A 17,252-nucleotide genomic window follows, 5' to 3' on the forward strand; every position below is an offset into this window, starting at 1 on the left:
TCACACGCTGAGCTACACGTTTTGTTACCTGCTCACGCCCCCCATTGCCCTGAAAAAGGCGCATTCTGTATAAACAAAAGTAGGCAGGCGGCATTTTGCTGCACTCCCCGATTTTGTTTTTACACTGCCAATGCTGAAAAAAGACTGATTGGGCTTTCCTGCAAATTTGCACAGTTCCTGTCTAAAAAGGGCTCATCACAGGGCTGACACATAGAGACAGACAACAATTCACACTCACATTCACACCTACGGACAATTTAGAGTCACTAACTAACCTTCTTGTCTTTGGACTGTGGGAGGAAGCTGGAGTACCTGGAGAAAACCTACACTGACACGGGGAAAACATGCAAACACTGCCACCCTGGGGTTCGAACCCTCTTGCTGTGAGGCGACAATGCAAACCACTGCCGCTGCTGGAGATATAGTAAATGTAAATGAGATGATTAGCTTCTTTTGTCATATCTGTAGTAGTTCGTTCATGAGTAAAACACAAACAAACAATGCCTTAATTGATTAACTGTCAGTGATGGAGGCTTTGCGGCTTTTCTGACGGCACTTTGTTGCTGAAGTAATTATGACACAGAGATATATGACACCCCTGAGTTGGAATAACAACCAGGAGGCTGATAGGAATATTTTTTCTCACTTGGCTGCTGTTAATAACAGTCTGTATAATATGACGTGAGCGACTCGGAGATACCATGTTGACTGGTAATAGTATTTCAGGCACCCTGACAAATGATGAAAAGCACCCGTGACTCTCAGCTTTCCACAACATCGTAACAGAAGCCGGCAGAGAGGAGGAGGAGGAGGAGGAGGAGGAGAAGGAGAAGGAGAGGGGGGGAGGTACATCCATAGGGTAAAAGTAAAACCCCACTAGTACTGCCTCCCAAACAAAAATAGGAATCTCTCACATTCCCGCCGGTGGAGTTTCCAATTGTGGAGCTTTCAGGTTGCAGCAGAAATGCCACGGGCTATATATCACCTCCTCACAGGCTTTTATCTCTTTTATGAATCTGAGATGAATGAGCCACGTTTCTATTTATAACGTCCCGTGCATGCGCCTCACAAAGCTGTTTTGACACTGCACATTCCGATCTATTTATGTTGGGATTTTCTACAAGTTACAATCGGACATACCATTCCCACCGGCTAAAACAGGCACAACACACATCTCAAGTGTGTATAGGATCATATGGCTTCTGTATAAGACACTGGGCGATAAATTCAACCTGTGAAGCTCATTATTCAACATTGTAGTTTCTGGGTAACACTTTAATTCATCTCCAACCCTCAGTTCAATCACTTTAACCTCCAATAATTGATTTTTTGACCACTTGAGGGCGGTGGAAACGACCTGTAAACACAACGCTGACATATTATCTCCTTTTAAGCTGATATGGGGAGCTTGTTAGCAAAAAGTTGCTTATTTACACACCCAGCAGACACAGAACACCATTAGCATTCATTTGGAGTTGTGTTTGTGTCGACTTGATGAATGGAAGTCCTGCCTTCACTCTCCTTTTAGCTCTGTTTCTCTCGCAGCTCCTGAGGGAAATATCTGGCTCCTTAGCTGTTAAATGCTCCACTGTGTTCACCAGCTAGTTTCTAACTGTGTCTGTCTGATTGTTTGGTGCTGAGCAGGTAGTGTGAGGTGGGTTTGTCAGAGCTTTTTTACTGAAAACAGCTGCAAGATGAAGAGATTGAATCAGAACGATGAAGGTGCAGGCCATAAAACCAGAACCATGAGCTCAAAGAGGCTAAAACCACAGAGTGTGTAGCCACCATGTCGGCACCTATTGGTTTGAGGACTACTGTTTCGACTACCTGGTTTCACACCAAAGTCGTTGAAATCTGTGTCACATTAAGTTATTTAACAAACCTTCTGATATAAAACCAAACAAGGATTTTTCTCTCAACCTAACCAAGTAGTTGTGTTGCCAAAACCTAACCGTGACCGTGTGTAATGTGTGTGGACAGGGCATACGCAAATGACGACTCAAAGATTTTGTTTTCCAGCATTTATTCACTCCTGCAGAAGACAATATGACATATTAACTGCCTTCTGGACACCTGTAAACACACAGAAAAACATTTTACACCATAAGTCTACAAAACTCATATTAGCACACACAACAAAACACAACAGCTGCTAACGTGACAATAAAAACGGTAAACAATATGCACCAAAGATAACAACATAAACTGCTCGATTTACAGAGTAAATTTTAGGAGGTACAGAAGAGGCGATGTGCAGCAAGTTTATTCCCATAGGAAACATTAAAAATAACACCAAATAAAAATAACTCATAGAGATAAAACGAACGAACGTAACAAATATCTTAAATGATAAATAAAAGTTACAAATATAGTTTAACAACAAGAAATAATTACATGCACTTTTAACTTCAGTTCAACAGATCTGTCATGTCTTCATACAGTCTGTGGCTAAAACATTATATTATAAACACAATAATCGCCACATGTAAGTCCTTCAACATACTCATTTGAACCATTGTTAATATAGAGACATTGATTATAGCCGCTTTCTAACAGAGCATGCCGTATTAAGTGTAATTGGTTTGTAAATAATGTTTATTGCTCATAATTTTTTAAATAATATATCACAGATAAGTAATAATAACGTATTAATAAAGACAATTTTGGCTGTGACAGGTTGTTTAAAAATCCATTTGCCTGGTGCATATCCTCCTGCAGCATAAAATTTGTCCTTCAGAAACTCTGGATATGAGCTTCAGGGCATGTGAATCAAAACACATTTATCTATGAATCATTTATCATTTAAATATTAAAAAGCTAGAGCCCAATGAACTTTTATAAACGACCCTCCAGCAGTTGTGACGGCACACTCAGTGACCTTTAACTAAGGTTATGCTGCAGGAGGATGTACAGCAGACACAATAAAAAGGTTATTCTTTCAAGTGGGCCACACTGATCTTAACAGGCGTTTGTTATAAACCCCATTATGGAGTGTTTCCTGTTCCAAAGTGGTGCCAATGACTCCATATCCATTAACATACAGTTTTGTTAACTCTGGAACAACGGTATTATGTCTTTACTTTCTCAGTGGCAGAGCTGGAAAATATATCTGAACTGCCATTTTGTCCAGATGCAGATATGTAAAGCACCTGTCATGAAACCTGAGGTGACATTTCCATAGCTCCTGAAGACATTAATGTATATTTATTTCCTGCACACAGTCAGTAGGTTGTAAGGAGCCATTGAAAAAAAAAAATGCTTGATGCAGTGTGACAGCCAAAGTGTTGGGTAGAGTTTCACATTCTATATATAAGCCTGGTGACTTGTGTCCCTGCTGCTCTGTTTAAATGCCAGAGTCACACTGTCAAAACACAGAGAGAGGGGCGCAACAATATGATGGACCTTTTTGAGACCAACCCTTATCTTTTCAATGATCTGCGCTATCTGGAAGAAGGGGATCATGGACCACTGCAGCACCTGGACATGTCCGGGGTGTCTCCTCTGTACAACGGCAACGACAGCCCGCTGTCACCGGGCCAGGATAATGTTCCGTCCGAGACCGGGGGGGAGAGCAGCGGGGAGGAGCACGTCCTCGCGCCGCCGGGTCTCCGGGCGCACTGCGACGGCCAGTGCCTCATGTGGGCCTGTAAGATCTGCAAGAGGAAGTCAGCGCCCACGGACAGACGCAAGGCCGCCACGCTCAGGGAGAGGAGGAGGCTCAAGAAGATCAACGAGGCCTTCGACGCGCTGAAGAGGAAGACCGTGGCCAACCCCAACCAGAGGCTACCCAAGGTGGAGATTTTACGCAGCGCCATCAGCTACATAGAGAGGTTACAGGACCTGCTGCAGACGCTGGACGAGCAGGAGAAAAACGGATCATCCCACAACTTCAAAGAACACAGTGTAAGATATAAAAAGAGTCAATGTGGCTGTGATATTCAGATGACTTTATAATGACATCATGATGATTTAACCTTTTATTCCCTGATACATCTATTACATCCCTAAAATATTCCTGCATAGACTTGTCTGTGTTGCTTTTAATTATTTCTAATTATTTATTTAACCTTTATTTAACCAAAAAGTCCCATTGACATTGAACAACACAAAAGAGCTAGAGCTGCAACAATTAGTCAATTAACCGATTAGTTGATGGAAAGTAAATTATTTGCTGAATATTTTGACAGTTGATAAATTGTTTAAATCATTTTTCATGCAAAAATATCAAACATTTGCTTCTTAAATATGAGAATTTACTGCTTTTCTTTGACATTTATGATACTAAATGATGAGGTCTTTTGGTTTAAGACTGTTGGTTGCACAAAAGAAGCAGGTTGAATATATCATTTTGGGTTGTGGGAACTTGTGATTGCATTTTTCTTTTTCTTTTTACAATTATTTTAGACTTTTAGATTAATCAATTTATCATGAAAATAATCAGCAGATTTATTGATATTGAAAACAATCGTTAATTTCAGCCCAAAGTTGTGTTTTTATGCCTGTCAAAAATATAAGGCCTGTTTCTGGGTTAGCCGACACACTTTTTTCAGTGTGCTAATTGTCAATTTGATCAAATATACTTACAGTTCTCCATGAGATTTCATATTAACAGAAAAAAAACACGTGTGGATAACTTGTGCTGTGTGTTGTTACAGGTGGCCAGTCATGAGTACCATTGGAAAAAGTCCTCAGAGAGCTGGCCGACCTCTGCCGACCATTCCACTGCAGCAATGACAAACCAGAGAGAAGGTACCTCTGTCAAACTCACAGGCTAAACAAAACAATGGACGTAGCCACTGTGATGTCACCCATTGGTTTGTGGACTCCGGTTTTGAGTTTGGCATTTTGGCGGCCGCCATCTTGGATTTATAGAGCCATAAGTGACCAAATTTGGACTACAGGGTGGAGATAACCCTAATGCTAGCTTGGTTAGCACAGTGCATTTACAGTTATGGTTATGGTTAATGGATAATACTAATGCTCATTTTCGCTAAATTAAAAAAAAAAAATTAAAAAGCATAAAACTATTAACACAAAATGTATGTACTGGAAAACTGGATATCGGACTCCCAAAACGATGTAGATAACACTAACAATAGCTGCCAGCTTGGTTAGCATGGTTCATTTACTGCTGTGGTTAACTGTGATAATGCGAATGCTAATTTTTGCAAGTGAGAAAAAAAAAGGCTCAAAACTAATAAAACAAAATGTACTTGCTGAGAAAACTGGATATCCGACTCCTTAGATGGTGGCAATAACCCTAACAACAGACAGCTGCTAGCTTGGTTAGCATGGTTCATTTACAGCTATGATTAACTGAGATAATGCTGATGCTAATTTTTTCTTGCAAGAAAACAGGGCTTCAAACTATTAAAACAGAATGTTCATGTGGAAAAACTGGATATCCAGTTCTTTAGAGGGTGGCGATAAGCCTAACAATAGTAGCTAGCTTGGTTAGCATGGTTCTTTTACTGCTTTGGTTAACTGTGATAATTTTTACTAGCAAAGAAAAAAGAAGATAAAACATACATTAACTGTGACAATGCCAATGCTAATTTTTACTAGCAAGAAAAAAGATATAAAACAGATGTTAACTGTGACAATGCTAATGCTAATTATTATATAATTTTATTGCAATACTCAGTATATCACAAAACATTAGAAATCGCAGTAATATTGTTTAGTGACCTAAGTATCGTGATAATATCATATCGGGGGGCCCTTGGTGATTCCCACCCCTATTTATGTCTGCTGTAAAGTTGGTCATTTTAACATGGGGGTCTATTGGGACTGACTCGCTGTTGGAGTCAGCCTCAAGTGGCCATTCAGGGAACTGCAGTTTTGAACTTTTTCAGTCCTGGAGGTTGCCGCTTGGTCAAACTTCTTATAAATCAGCAATAAATAAATAAATAAGTTCATTTCCTTTGTTTCCAGGAGCCAGTGAGTCCTCTGCGTCCACCAGCCTCCTGCGTCTCTCCTCCATCGTGGACAGCATCACCACCGAAGACAAAGTCAACTTCAGCGAGGACGTTTCCGAAAACTGAAACATTAGCGAAGACCTCAACTGGACGACAAATTTTCAAATTTCCATGATTTATCCCTAAATTATTTCCACTATATTCAGCCATTCTGGTTTCTGTTTGTTGTGCAGCCTTCATTTGTACATCAGAAGCAACTAATTTGTACATATTTTATAATAATGTGATGTTTAGATTTATTTATTTTGTATTCAGGAGCAGATGAACTCTTTTGAGAAAGCTGATATTGTATTTAAATATTTGTACATAACTGACCAAGGCGGTAAATAAAACTTTTGCAATACTCTGAAGCACTGTAGTCCTCATTCTTTAAGGGCACTGGAATATCGAAAGTAACAATCATCATGAAAAAATGATATTTAAAGTCTCTCCAGAGGCACAAATGCTGGTTCAAACCTTTTCTACAAATAAAAGGTTACTCTAGCCCTCACTGTATCTCTGTGTTTTACACCCAAAGAGAAAAAGCCCATTACCAGTTCAAGGTCTACCAGTTCCCCCAGCATTCACGGCTATTAGACATCCATAAAATCTGTTTAAACTGGGAGAGTTTGCTGCAGGGCTGCTTCTCTTTGTTCCGACTGGCCTCCAGCAGGACTGATCCCACAACAGTAACTCGAGTCCCCTCCAAAACACAGCGTGCCTCTGCTCTCCTATCAGATGTTGGAGACATGGAAACTTGGGCTGCAGGCTGGTGAGTGCAAAGCCCACTGGGATAATGAAGGTATCCGAGCCATTAGGTCTTAATTCATCATCACTTGCTTTGTCATCACATGGAGAAGTGTTTACATGCGAGCTATTAAAATGTGTGACGAGATGCTAACGGCATGGAAATCCATTTAGTCTTGTTTGTCGTGTATTGACATGAGAGAGGGGGGGCGTTGTTGATGATGTCGGGGTGTGCTGGTCTCCCTCAGATCTCTGTGGACGACTCACAGCCTTGGTTGACCTTTGGGACTCTGAGTCATCTCTCAGGCCTGTAGACACACACATGTGGCCATGCAAAGTGTCACACACGTGTGTCAGGTTTGTCAGAAGCTCAAGACATCAATGTAACATCCAATATGTGGAAGGCAAAGCTATGCCAGAAAATTGGGGAGCGTTCAGTCGGAAGGTCACTACCTTGTCTGTGTTTAAGTGTCTGTGAAGTGTGTTGAGTTGCTCTACAGAACAATTTAGGGACTTTTGTAGCACAGCTGCAAAACTTTGTATGACGTGATACATCAACCCAATCACCACAAAAAAATGTTGCTAAGCCCCGCCCCTTTGTGATGGTACGACAAGCTGTTAGAGTAAGCATGGAGCCCACACTGTAACTAACTGCACTCCCTGAAGAAATATTAGGACATTTTTGGAGAGTTGAAAGAGTGATTCCAGAGAGAAGCAGACAGAGGGGTCTGCAGTCTGTGTTTGAAGGATATATCCAGGATGTCAAACTGACTCAGCAGCAACAACAGGTTAAAAAGACAAAGATAGTTAGAAGCTAAAGCCGAACTATAGGCTACAGATCACAGTGTAAAAGTGAACCACCACATCACTGCTGATCGCCACACAAGACAATGAATATAAAGGCAAACTTTCCTGATATTGAACCAGCTGTGTGGCATCGCAGTGTGTGCAGATGAACTGTGTTTGGCTTCACTGGTTCCTGTACAGCAGGGTCGGTCTTTGTTTCACTGTTATAATCATTACAAAGCAAAAGCAGCATGTGTATACATTCAGTAGGCTATATCTTCAGTAGCTAGCTAGCTAACCCTACACTTTTCAGGGTCTGATTTTGGTTTTGGAACAGGGAAGAAACGTATATCTTTTTCCAACCTCTCCAGGTAACGAGTATCATTAATACACGACGTGCCCCAGGCACAACATTTAGCTCCAAATCCACAAAACCAGCCTGAAAATGAAGGAAATCCGAAACGATTGAATTAGAGTCAATGGAGCACAGCTGGTCTGAGGGTTACTGGTTCGAATCCACTGGCCAGCTGCAGCCCTTCTGTGTGGAGTTTGCATGTTCTCCCCGTGTCAGTGTGGGCTTTCTCTGCGTACTCCAGCTTCCTCCCGCAGTCCAAAGACATGCAGGTTAACTAGTGACTCTAAATTGTCCGTAGGTGTGAATGTGAGTGTGAATGGTTGTCTGTCTCTATGTGTCAGCCCTGTGATAGTCTGGTGACCTGCACAGATGTACCCCCATCCTCCATGTGGCCCTGTTCCTGGATAAGCAGTTACCGAAAATGAATCAGTGAATGAATATTGAAAGTATTCATAAAGTAGTCAGAATCCTCCTTGACCAACTACAACATTAAAGGGAGCGATAAGATTTTTTGGAGTGGGGTATTACCTAGAGTAGATGGCAACTGGCACACTCCCAGTTTGGAGAAGCAGGCAGGAGTACCGCCACAGAAACTCAGCAATGTGCTGCTGTGGATGGGGTAGCAACAAAATGTATCTGAACCACTTAAAAAAATCAATATCAACTTCAGTCTAAGCTATGTTTAGAATATTTTCACAGCTCTACTTGCCATCAGACAATTGAAAGTGAAATTTATCTATGCTCTCTTGAAAGCCAGACTCCACTGACAACAACAGTAATTTTACCTTGCAAAATCGAGCAGTTGCTGATGTGCCACTGCCTCAATAAGCTAGTTAGTTCGTGTCATCGGGTGACTTTAGAGTTTTAAATGGTTCGTTTGGATTCAGCAGAGTCACAAGACAACACAAACAAACTAACTAATAGTGGCAGCAGTAGACAAGCAGCTCCCGTGTACTGTGTGGTAAAATTACTAGTTTTGTCGATGGAGTCTGGTGGCTTTCACGAGAGCAATATAACGACTTGGGTTCTCCTTTAGAAATCACTGTCTGACAGCAAAGTAAAGCTGCTTCTCCAAACTGGGGGAATGCCAACCATCTTTTACTGTAGGTAACATAGTGTAAAAAATCTGAACCATCCCTTTAAAATGCTGCTTAAGTGCTTAAGTATCACGACTAATGATATGAAGTATAAATTATATTTGGGACCTTTAAGTATAATTACAAAGTACCTTTTACTTTTCATACTTTGGTAAATTTTACTTAAAATATTTTGGAAATTTGAAGTAATTTAAAGTATTTCATTTGAATGCAGGACTTGTCACTGATTATTGTTTCACATTTGTACTTTTATTTAAGTTAACAATTTAAATACTTGTTCCTCCAGTGAGCTGAACTAAAAGCTTGAAAACACAACTACCATCTTTTACCAAACATCCTGTTTTCTGCAGCAAGCAGCCAGAAACGTGATATCCCCAAACAGTAATGTGATTTTAATGGCCTCCTGCCCACTCTATCTGATAGCTACTTCACTTCATTTCGCAGCTCCATGGGTATCTGCTAATTTAATGTCTGTTTGGTAATGACTGCGTTTAACCTAAATTGTAGACCTCACATCAACACTCACAGTTTGTCCTGTTTGGTTCATCGTGAGTACGTATCACTGTGCTAGATTTAAATCTTTTCTTGACGCGCTGCATATAAACCTGCATTTTGATGTAAAAGCTCCAGCTGTGTTTCTAACTGCACTTTCTGATTCTAATGTTCGCTCCATCTCTACACAAAGACTCAGCCCTGACTTTCTCTTGTCTAACTTTACAGGGATTTTGGTGTTACCGATGACACCATATAATTCTCATTTGGCTGTGAAGGCAGTGTTTTAAAAGTCGAAGCTGATGAAAGGCGAGCAGTTACAGGAGGGGGGGGGGCCTGCAGGGCTGAATGCTCTGATTTATCCAGACTTTCCTTGAATATGCTCCTAGGAGAAGGATTCAGTGCAGCAGGGCTGGCAGCGCACCTCTTTCCTGCTGCCAAACAAATGCTGTTGCCACTCAAAATGTTTTTTTTCTTTTTTTGTTTCACTAATTCTTGTGGGGGAAAGGGAAATGGACTTTCTGTCTGGGGGAAAGGAGCCTTCAACACAAACCACTGAGCTTTAAAAAGAGTGTTTTTCCTTTCATTAAACTTAATTTACTCACATAACAGATTTTCTCTTTGAGGAACCTCTGAAAAAATGTTTTTTTTAAATGTAGTTAAAGTAGCAGAGAAAATCGTTAAACTCCAATTTCACCAGCAGTTAAATTAGGCAAAAACATGATTTAAAAGTAGCTTTAATTTTGGAGCTTTTTGCTGTTTTTGTAAGAGTCTAAGTGATAAATTGCCTCTCAGTCAGGGGGCTTGTGTTGCACCAAACAAGCAGCATATTAAGTCAAAGCATGAGGCAGTTTGGAAGAAATAAGGGTTTCAGACGTGAGGGAGATGGACATAAAAGATCACCTCCTGCCCCTCACTTAACTCTGTCTCTGACCCTTGAGAACAACAGAAAAGCAAACCCAAAGAGTTCCCAAGAGAGCAGCCAGAGCGCACAGATCACAGCGCCGGCCTGCGCGCAACCACTGCGCAAATCCTCCCCAGAACAACACGTGCTGCGCCAATCTAACTCCAGCCTCAATTAGCTGTCGCTTGATCCCAGGTTTTCTCGTTGTCGACGTTGTTCTCAGCCCCAACAGCCTTTGATCTTCCCAGCAGCTACAAGCCGATGTCTTCTTCAGCTGTGCCTAATCCAAACTCCACCGACAGCAGCAGGTACTGTTGTTTTCTTAGGTGCGCGCTGTTCCCAGAGAAGCAGGCTCGCCAAACGCTTTGACACATTGTGAGAAATATCCGCATTGTATCCTTGTAAGCTGTCAACAGCATAATTACCCCAAACTAGTCAGCTCGTCAGGGTCGAACTGCAAAAAGCCTCCATTCAGTCTGACAGTTAAAGTTCACTCCAGAGCAGCGCAGTGTCAGTGTCTTTATTTGTCTTGTAACCAAACAGAATGAAGACATTTGAAAAAAGCAGTGATGGAAGTAAACGCAGCAACACCACAGTGCAATACTTTTTTTTTTTACACCTAAAATTCCTGCATTCAAAATTTTACCCAAGTATAAGCATCAAAACACCAAAGTATATGTACTTTATTTATATAAAATGGCTCCATGAGGGATGATAAATACTGCAATCAGAAGTAGAAATGTTTTTATCACCAGGTAACTTTGCATTTACAAAGAATTTGACTTGGTGATAGGGTGCATCATGTTAAACACAAGACATAATGTAAAATAAAATCAAGAAAATTGACAATATAATATGAAAATATATGTATATATTTGTAATATGTAAATATTTTAAGTTATTAAGTGTACAGCTGTGCAGGATGTCCAAGTTACTGTCCAGGGGATGTAAAGCTCACAGTGTAATACAGATGCTAAAATATGTGCAAGAGGAGTGATAGTAGTAACTGTTGGATTATGATTAGTGATGCAAACGTGTAAGCATCAGTAATGTGGCTGGAGCTCATTTTAACTGCTTTACTGCCAGTAACTTAATCTATACTATTACTGATAATAATTTATTGGTTGTAATTTTGTTCTATTTTGTTTTATTAATGTCAATGTGTGAAACGTATCAGCAGCTGTCAGATGTCAGCAGTGTAGTGGAGTAGAAGTATGAAGGAGCATAACGTGGAAATACTCAAGTTAAGAACAAGTGCCTTACGATTACGAGCCAAACAAAACACAAAACAATAAAACAAGACACATAGCAACAACAAACAGATACTAAACAACCAAAAAGGACACAAAACAACCAATAAAGATACAAAACAACCAAAAAAAGATACAAAACAACCAAACAAGACACAAAACAACCAATAAAGATACAAAACAACCAAACAAGACACAAGAAGGACAAAAAAGACACAAAATTGCCGCAAATAGAAACACAACAACCACAGAGTGACACATAACAATTAACAAAGACACAAAATTACCACAGAGCCTCATAACAACCACAAAGAAACACAGAACAAACAACACAAACACACAAAATTACCACAAACAGACAACACGACTACAACATGAATTAAAACAACAACAAAAAAGGAGAGATGGTGGGGCCTTCTGTGTGTCTGTACCCAGGGGCCTGTTGTCCCGTAATCTGTCCATGAGTAAATGTACTTAGTTACTTTCCACCATTTGAAAAATGCTGTAAGGTCTAAGATGAGATGGTTTGATTTGCACTGTAAGAAAATGTGAATTATTTTTTAAATTCTGTTTAAAAAAGAGAAACAAAAGTCCTGCTGATGTTTTCTGCCCTATAAACAACTTTGATTGTTTAAAGCTGCCACACCATCAGTCCTCTGCTGGAACACAAACTCCAGCACCATAATGACCATCTGTTGTGTGCTGAATTGAAGTGCTCGACTTGTGTCAATAACTTTTAACGGTTAAAATTTGGTCCTTGGAAGGCAAACTGGCGTGAGGGAATTGCAGCGGCGGTGTCAGTTGTGTAATTACAGTTTTAATGAGCTTTGGCAAACAGGGATCACCTCATTCGCAGCACCTTCGGTGATGAGCTCGGGGTGTTTAGAGGGGGCTTACCGCTGTCATGCGAATTCACAGGGCTTGAAATGTTACACCTTCCTTTGCAGCTGGGCTGCATCTGCAACGCTGTTGTCTCCACCGTAAAAATTGGCCCTGCATACTCCTACAAGTGGTCGCCCTCTTTGTCTGCACAGTTTGACCAAACAAAACGCTCTCTTTCATATTTATGTCTTCATAGCAGAGTGGCACATTCACTGTCAGCTTTGACGTGACGCCCGGAGGCCGGGTGCAGATAAATCAAGCAAAATGAAGCGCTTATGACGACTCAGAAACAGGTCATGTGCTGGTTAAAGCTGCAAGCTCTCACTGCAGAAACATTCCCAAGCGTTGTATTCATCGCGGCCTTGCAGGAGAAGGAGGAGAGTGGTGATGAGTAGGAAAACACCAGTAAGTGCAGATGTGGGAAACTCTGCAGGGTACTGGGGGGTGAGAGGCAGTGGGTTGGGATGGGGCAGGGAGGGAGCTGAGCTAACCCCAGCCTGCCTTCTGGCTGGGCCAATGGGCCATGGTAATTAGATCTGGCCAATGTGGGCCCTGGGCTCCGGCCTGGGGGCATATAAGGGGGGCCCGGGGCAACAGACCCCTCATATCACTCAGAGGTCTCCTCTCTACCCTCATTCCTCTGCGTCCATCTCCTGAGTCCACTCAGACTCCCCTCTCCAGCCAACATGGACGTCTTCTCACCATCCCAGGTCTACTACGACAGAGCGTGCGCTTCGTCCCCGGACAGCCTGGAGTTCGGCCCCGGCGTGGAGCTGGACGGCTCCGAGGAGGACGAGCATGTGAGGGTCCCCGGGGCCCCTCACCAGCCGGGACACTGCCTCCAATGGGCTTGCAAGGCCTGCAAGCGCAAGTCCAACTTTGTGGACCGCAGACGCGCCGCCACCATGCGCGAGCGCCGGCGGCTGAAGAAGGTCAACCACGCTTTTGAGGCTCTGAGGCGCTGCACCTCGGCCAACCCCAGCCAGCGCCTGCCCAAGGTGGAGATCCTGCGCAACGCCATCCAGTACATCGAGAGCCTGCAGGAGCTGCTACGAGAGCAGGTGGAAAACTACTACGGCCTTCCTGGGGAGAGCAGCTCGGAGCCCGGGAGCCCGCTGTCCAGCTGCTCTGACGGCATGGTAAGACCCACATGTTTACTCTCATGCAACATCTGGTTGTAGCAGAGTCGTACTACACTACATGCTAGACGGAGCTTCATCTCTTAGAACGTCACCTGAAAAGGCCTTTATGGTGACCACAGTATTTCTCATTTCCTTGTAGAGCATTTCATTTCAAAGTAGAGCCTGGATTTCCAATTTAGAAACCTATTAATCAAATAAGCTTGTTTTGCCCCAAGACCTCAATTACCATGCTCCTCCATGCATGTCATACCCTCCCATAATACCAAAATCTATTCTGTAGTCGTACAAGCATCTCTGCGTGTGACGCCTGTTATGAAAGGTCAGGTTGAATTAGTTGTTCTCGACAACACTCTGAAGGTGATGGCGTATCAGCTAATACAAAAAGAACTTATCATGCCGGATGGAGTAATGGCTTTCCCACCACCGGACACTTTATAGCCCTAATAAACCGAGCTAAATCCACCTTACTGAAGTCTGGCAGGGGGGAAAAAACTGGGCGCTTTTCTGCATTCCATCCTGACTGCATGTTCTGCACCGCTGCCAGGATTTTCTGCAGATTTACTAGGAGAAAGTGTCATCTTGCACAAACTGGTGTTGCTTCCACTGATACAATCGATTCGGCACGCTCGGAGCCGGGGCAGAGGAAGGGGAGCGCATATACTGCCACTTTGGCTTTAAGGTGGATGTGAAATAAAGAAGCCCATAACTGTGGAATTCAGGATTTATTAGCCTGTCCAGAAGATATCGTGAAGGGCATTGCTTGTTTTTTTGTTGTGTACTTCTTTCCCAGATATATATTTATGCAAACACATTTTTTTTTTTTTTCAAGTGCAAGAATTCAAGGGTAAATTCTCATTTCCTTGCAGGCTGACAGCAACAGTCCGGTGTGGCAACATCTGAATGCAAACTACAGCGGCGGATATTCATATGCGAAGAACGGTGAGACCTTTGGACGGCAACAGCAGCCTGATATGAATATGACATGCCAGTAAAATCCTAATAGCCGCTTTATTTCCATGTTCTAGTGCACCTCTGGGAGTGCGTTATAAAACACTGATAAAGTTCTTCATTGTGAGTTGTTGTGCGTTTTAATAAACACACGTCCTCTGTCTTCCTCTTATCAGAGAGTTTAGGCGATAAGGCGCCTGGAGCCTCCAGCCTGGAGTGTCTCTCCAGCATCGTGGACCGCCTCTCTTCGGTGGACACCAGCTGCGGCGGGCCGGCGGCTCTGAGAGACATGGCCACCTTCTCCCCCGGCAGCTCCGACTCGCAGCCCTGCACGCCGGAGAGCCCCGGGTCCAGGCCCGTCTACCACGTCCTGTGAGGGGGGACTTTGACGTGGATATATTGCCACAGGAGGGCGGCGGCCTGCTTTCACCGAACGCCAGCTGCATTTGCAACAAGAGATAAGAACTAGACTCAGCTGCGTGCGAGGACCTGCGGCGAACAGCTTTAATATTGTACATGAGAATGTAAATATGTAATGTAAATGCCCATTTATTCTATACATGCTATTATACCCAGTGAGACATATTTAATTATGACAGTTAATGTAATGTTGCATTATTCCAACATGAAGTTGTATTTAAGCTGTTTTAATTTCTACATGTTGTCATGAAACATTAAATCCTTTACTGTTTTCTAAAGTTTCTTCTTCTTCTGTTTCTTTGTGTCTCCAGATATTAGTCATCACCTCAACGTAGGAGGTCTAATTAGCTACAACAGTAGAGAAATGAACCAAAATAGTCACGTCAGGTTGATTCTGTCAGCAACATGTCAGAAAACCACAACAAACTGATGCCAGCTAACACTGTCGCTGCATTTTTACAGGGTTTTTGTAAAGAATAAAACAGGTTATAACACATTATCTAATGGTGAGAGCAGCTGATGTCATTACAGCGCTGATTAGTCAGAGTTTAGAGGGTTTGCAACTGTTTAAAGCTGCATCATCTGCTTTTAACACTGCAGCTGATCATTTGAGGAAGCAGATTGTTGTGTTCGCTTGCCTATAAATCTTTAAAAAGGTGGTTTTATTAAAATAGCAGGGCAGGTTATTCATCATGTGACAGCACAGTGTGGACAGTCTCCTGTTAACAAGGTGAGCACGTCACATTATTGGGAACTCATAGAGGTCAGCTGATGACATTAATCATGTGACACTGCTGTGATCGCTCATGTGGCCCATTGCGAATGAGTCATTAGAGCCAGGGATCTTTCTGTAGGTGACATAGGAGGAAGCCACCTAGAGCGCCACCCAGAGGTGCTCCAGAATTTTTTTTTTGTTTGTTTTTTGTTTTTTTACATTCAAAAAAATCTAACATAGGGGAAATGGTGGAGTGTGTGTAGAGGGCATCAGCGAAAGAAAATGAAAATGCAAAAGCTGTCCAGGGCGCAGAACAAAAACCAGAAGAAGATAGAATTAGCTAAGTTGTTTATTTGTGTTGATTTCTCATCAGCTCTTGTTCTAGTTAGTAAAAAAAAACAATAAATAAAAAAACAAATAATAATGATAACAATAATAATTGTTGTTGTTATTTTTATTAGCCTATTATATAATATGGGGCTGCCTAGGGCATTGAATGTGCTAGGTCTGCCACTGTTTGGTATTTATTATTGGTAAAGTTGTTCATTTTTATTAGGTTCTTAAGAGAAGAGAAGAGAAGAGAAGAGAAGAGAAGAGAAGACACGCCTTTATTGATCCCACAATTGAGAAATTCCAGTGTTACATCAGTCAAGGAGTCAGATTCAAGATTTCAAAAATTAAAAATTAAAAACTTAAAAAAACTAGGCATGCAAATAAAGTACAAAAAAATACAAGAAACAGCAATAAATAATAATAATAATAATAATTCTTAGTAATATAACAATATAACAATACAATTCATAAAAATAGAATAATGAAAATAATAATAATTAAATAATAGTAATAATAATAATAATAATTATAAGGTGCTAGGTTTGGTACTGTTTGTTATTTACTATATTATTATTATTATCATTATTATTATTATTATTATCTGTTACCTAGCATATTAATGCCCTAGAGAACCCTATACTACTATAGTAGTAGTAATAATAATAATAACAATAATAATAATAATAATAATAATAATGATAACAATGACAATAACAATTGATAATAATAATTATTAATATTATATTTTACATATTATTATATTGTGTGGTGATGGTGGGTCCAGGGGAAGCTTGCCTAAATTATCCAGTGTGCTAAGTCTGGATCAGCTTGTTATTTATTATTATTAATACTAACAGTAATAATGTATTTATTTATTAAGTGCCTTTCAAAACACCCAAGTTCACCTGACAGAGCATAAAAATAAAACCAAATGCCAACAAATAAAACACAGACAACACAAGAGACATGAATTGGACAGACATTTATAAGAGCTGGGATAAAACAGGAATACCACTACTATCTACTACTACTAATAATAATGATAATATATTTCTTGGGGTGGGGGCCACCAGGAAAAGCTTGCCCAGGGTGCCAAATGTCTTAGGTCCAGCACTGACTACAGCCAAGGTGTAAAACGGTCATTTTATCATTTCAACCTGTGTTTTACTGCATCATAGAAAGGATTTAAACACAGATAAATATTATTTTTAATCTCTAAAAGTG

The 17,252-nt window shown here is 41.3% G+C and overlaps 2 protein-coding genes across 2 annotated transcripts; both read left to right on the forward strand.

The window, feature by feature from the left end:
* The first annotated feature begins 3,329 nt into the window (after positions 1–3,329).
* On the forward strand, positions 3,330–6,321 carry myf6 (myogenic factor 6). The gene is made up of 3 exons (XM_050036780.1): positions 3,330–3,903; positions 4,656–4,749; positions 5,935–6,321. Exons 1-3 carry the CDS (start codon positions 3,394–3,396, stop codon positions 6,042–6,044), a joined length of 714 nt encoding a protein of 237 aa, XP_049892737.1. The 5' UTR covers positions 3,330–3,393; the 3' UTR covers positions 6,045–6,321.
* Positions 6,322–13,064: 6,743 nt separating this feature from the next.
* Positions 13,065–15,258, forward strand: myf5 (myogenic factor 5). Its single transcript, XM_050036778.1, has 3 exons — positions 13,065–13,609; positions 14,479–14,551; positions 14,737–15,258. The coding sequence occupies exons 1-3, from the start codon at positions 13,157–13,159 to the stop codon at positions 14,934–14,936; spliced, it is 726 nt and encodes a 241-aa protein (XP_049892735.1). The 5' UTR covers positions 13,065–13,156; the 3' UTR covers positions 14,937–15,258.
* Positions 15,259–17,252: the final 1,994 nt, after the last annotated feature.

The sequence above is a fragment of the Epinephelus moara genome, chromosome 23 (assembly GCF_006386435.1).
Source record: "Epinephelus moara isolate mb chromosome 23, YSFRI_EMoa_1.0, whole genome shotgun sequence".
Lineage (NCBI taxonomy): Eukaryota > Metazoa > Chordata > Actinopteri > Perciformes > Serranidae > Epinephelus > Epinephelus moara.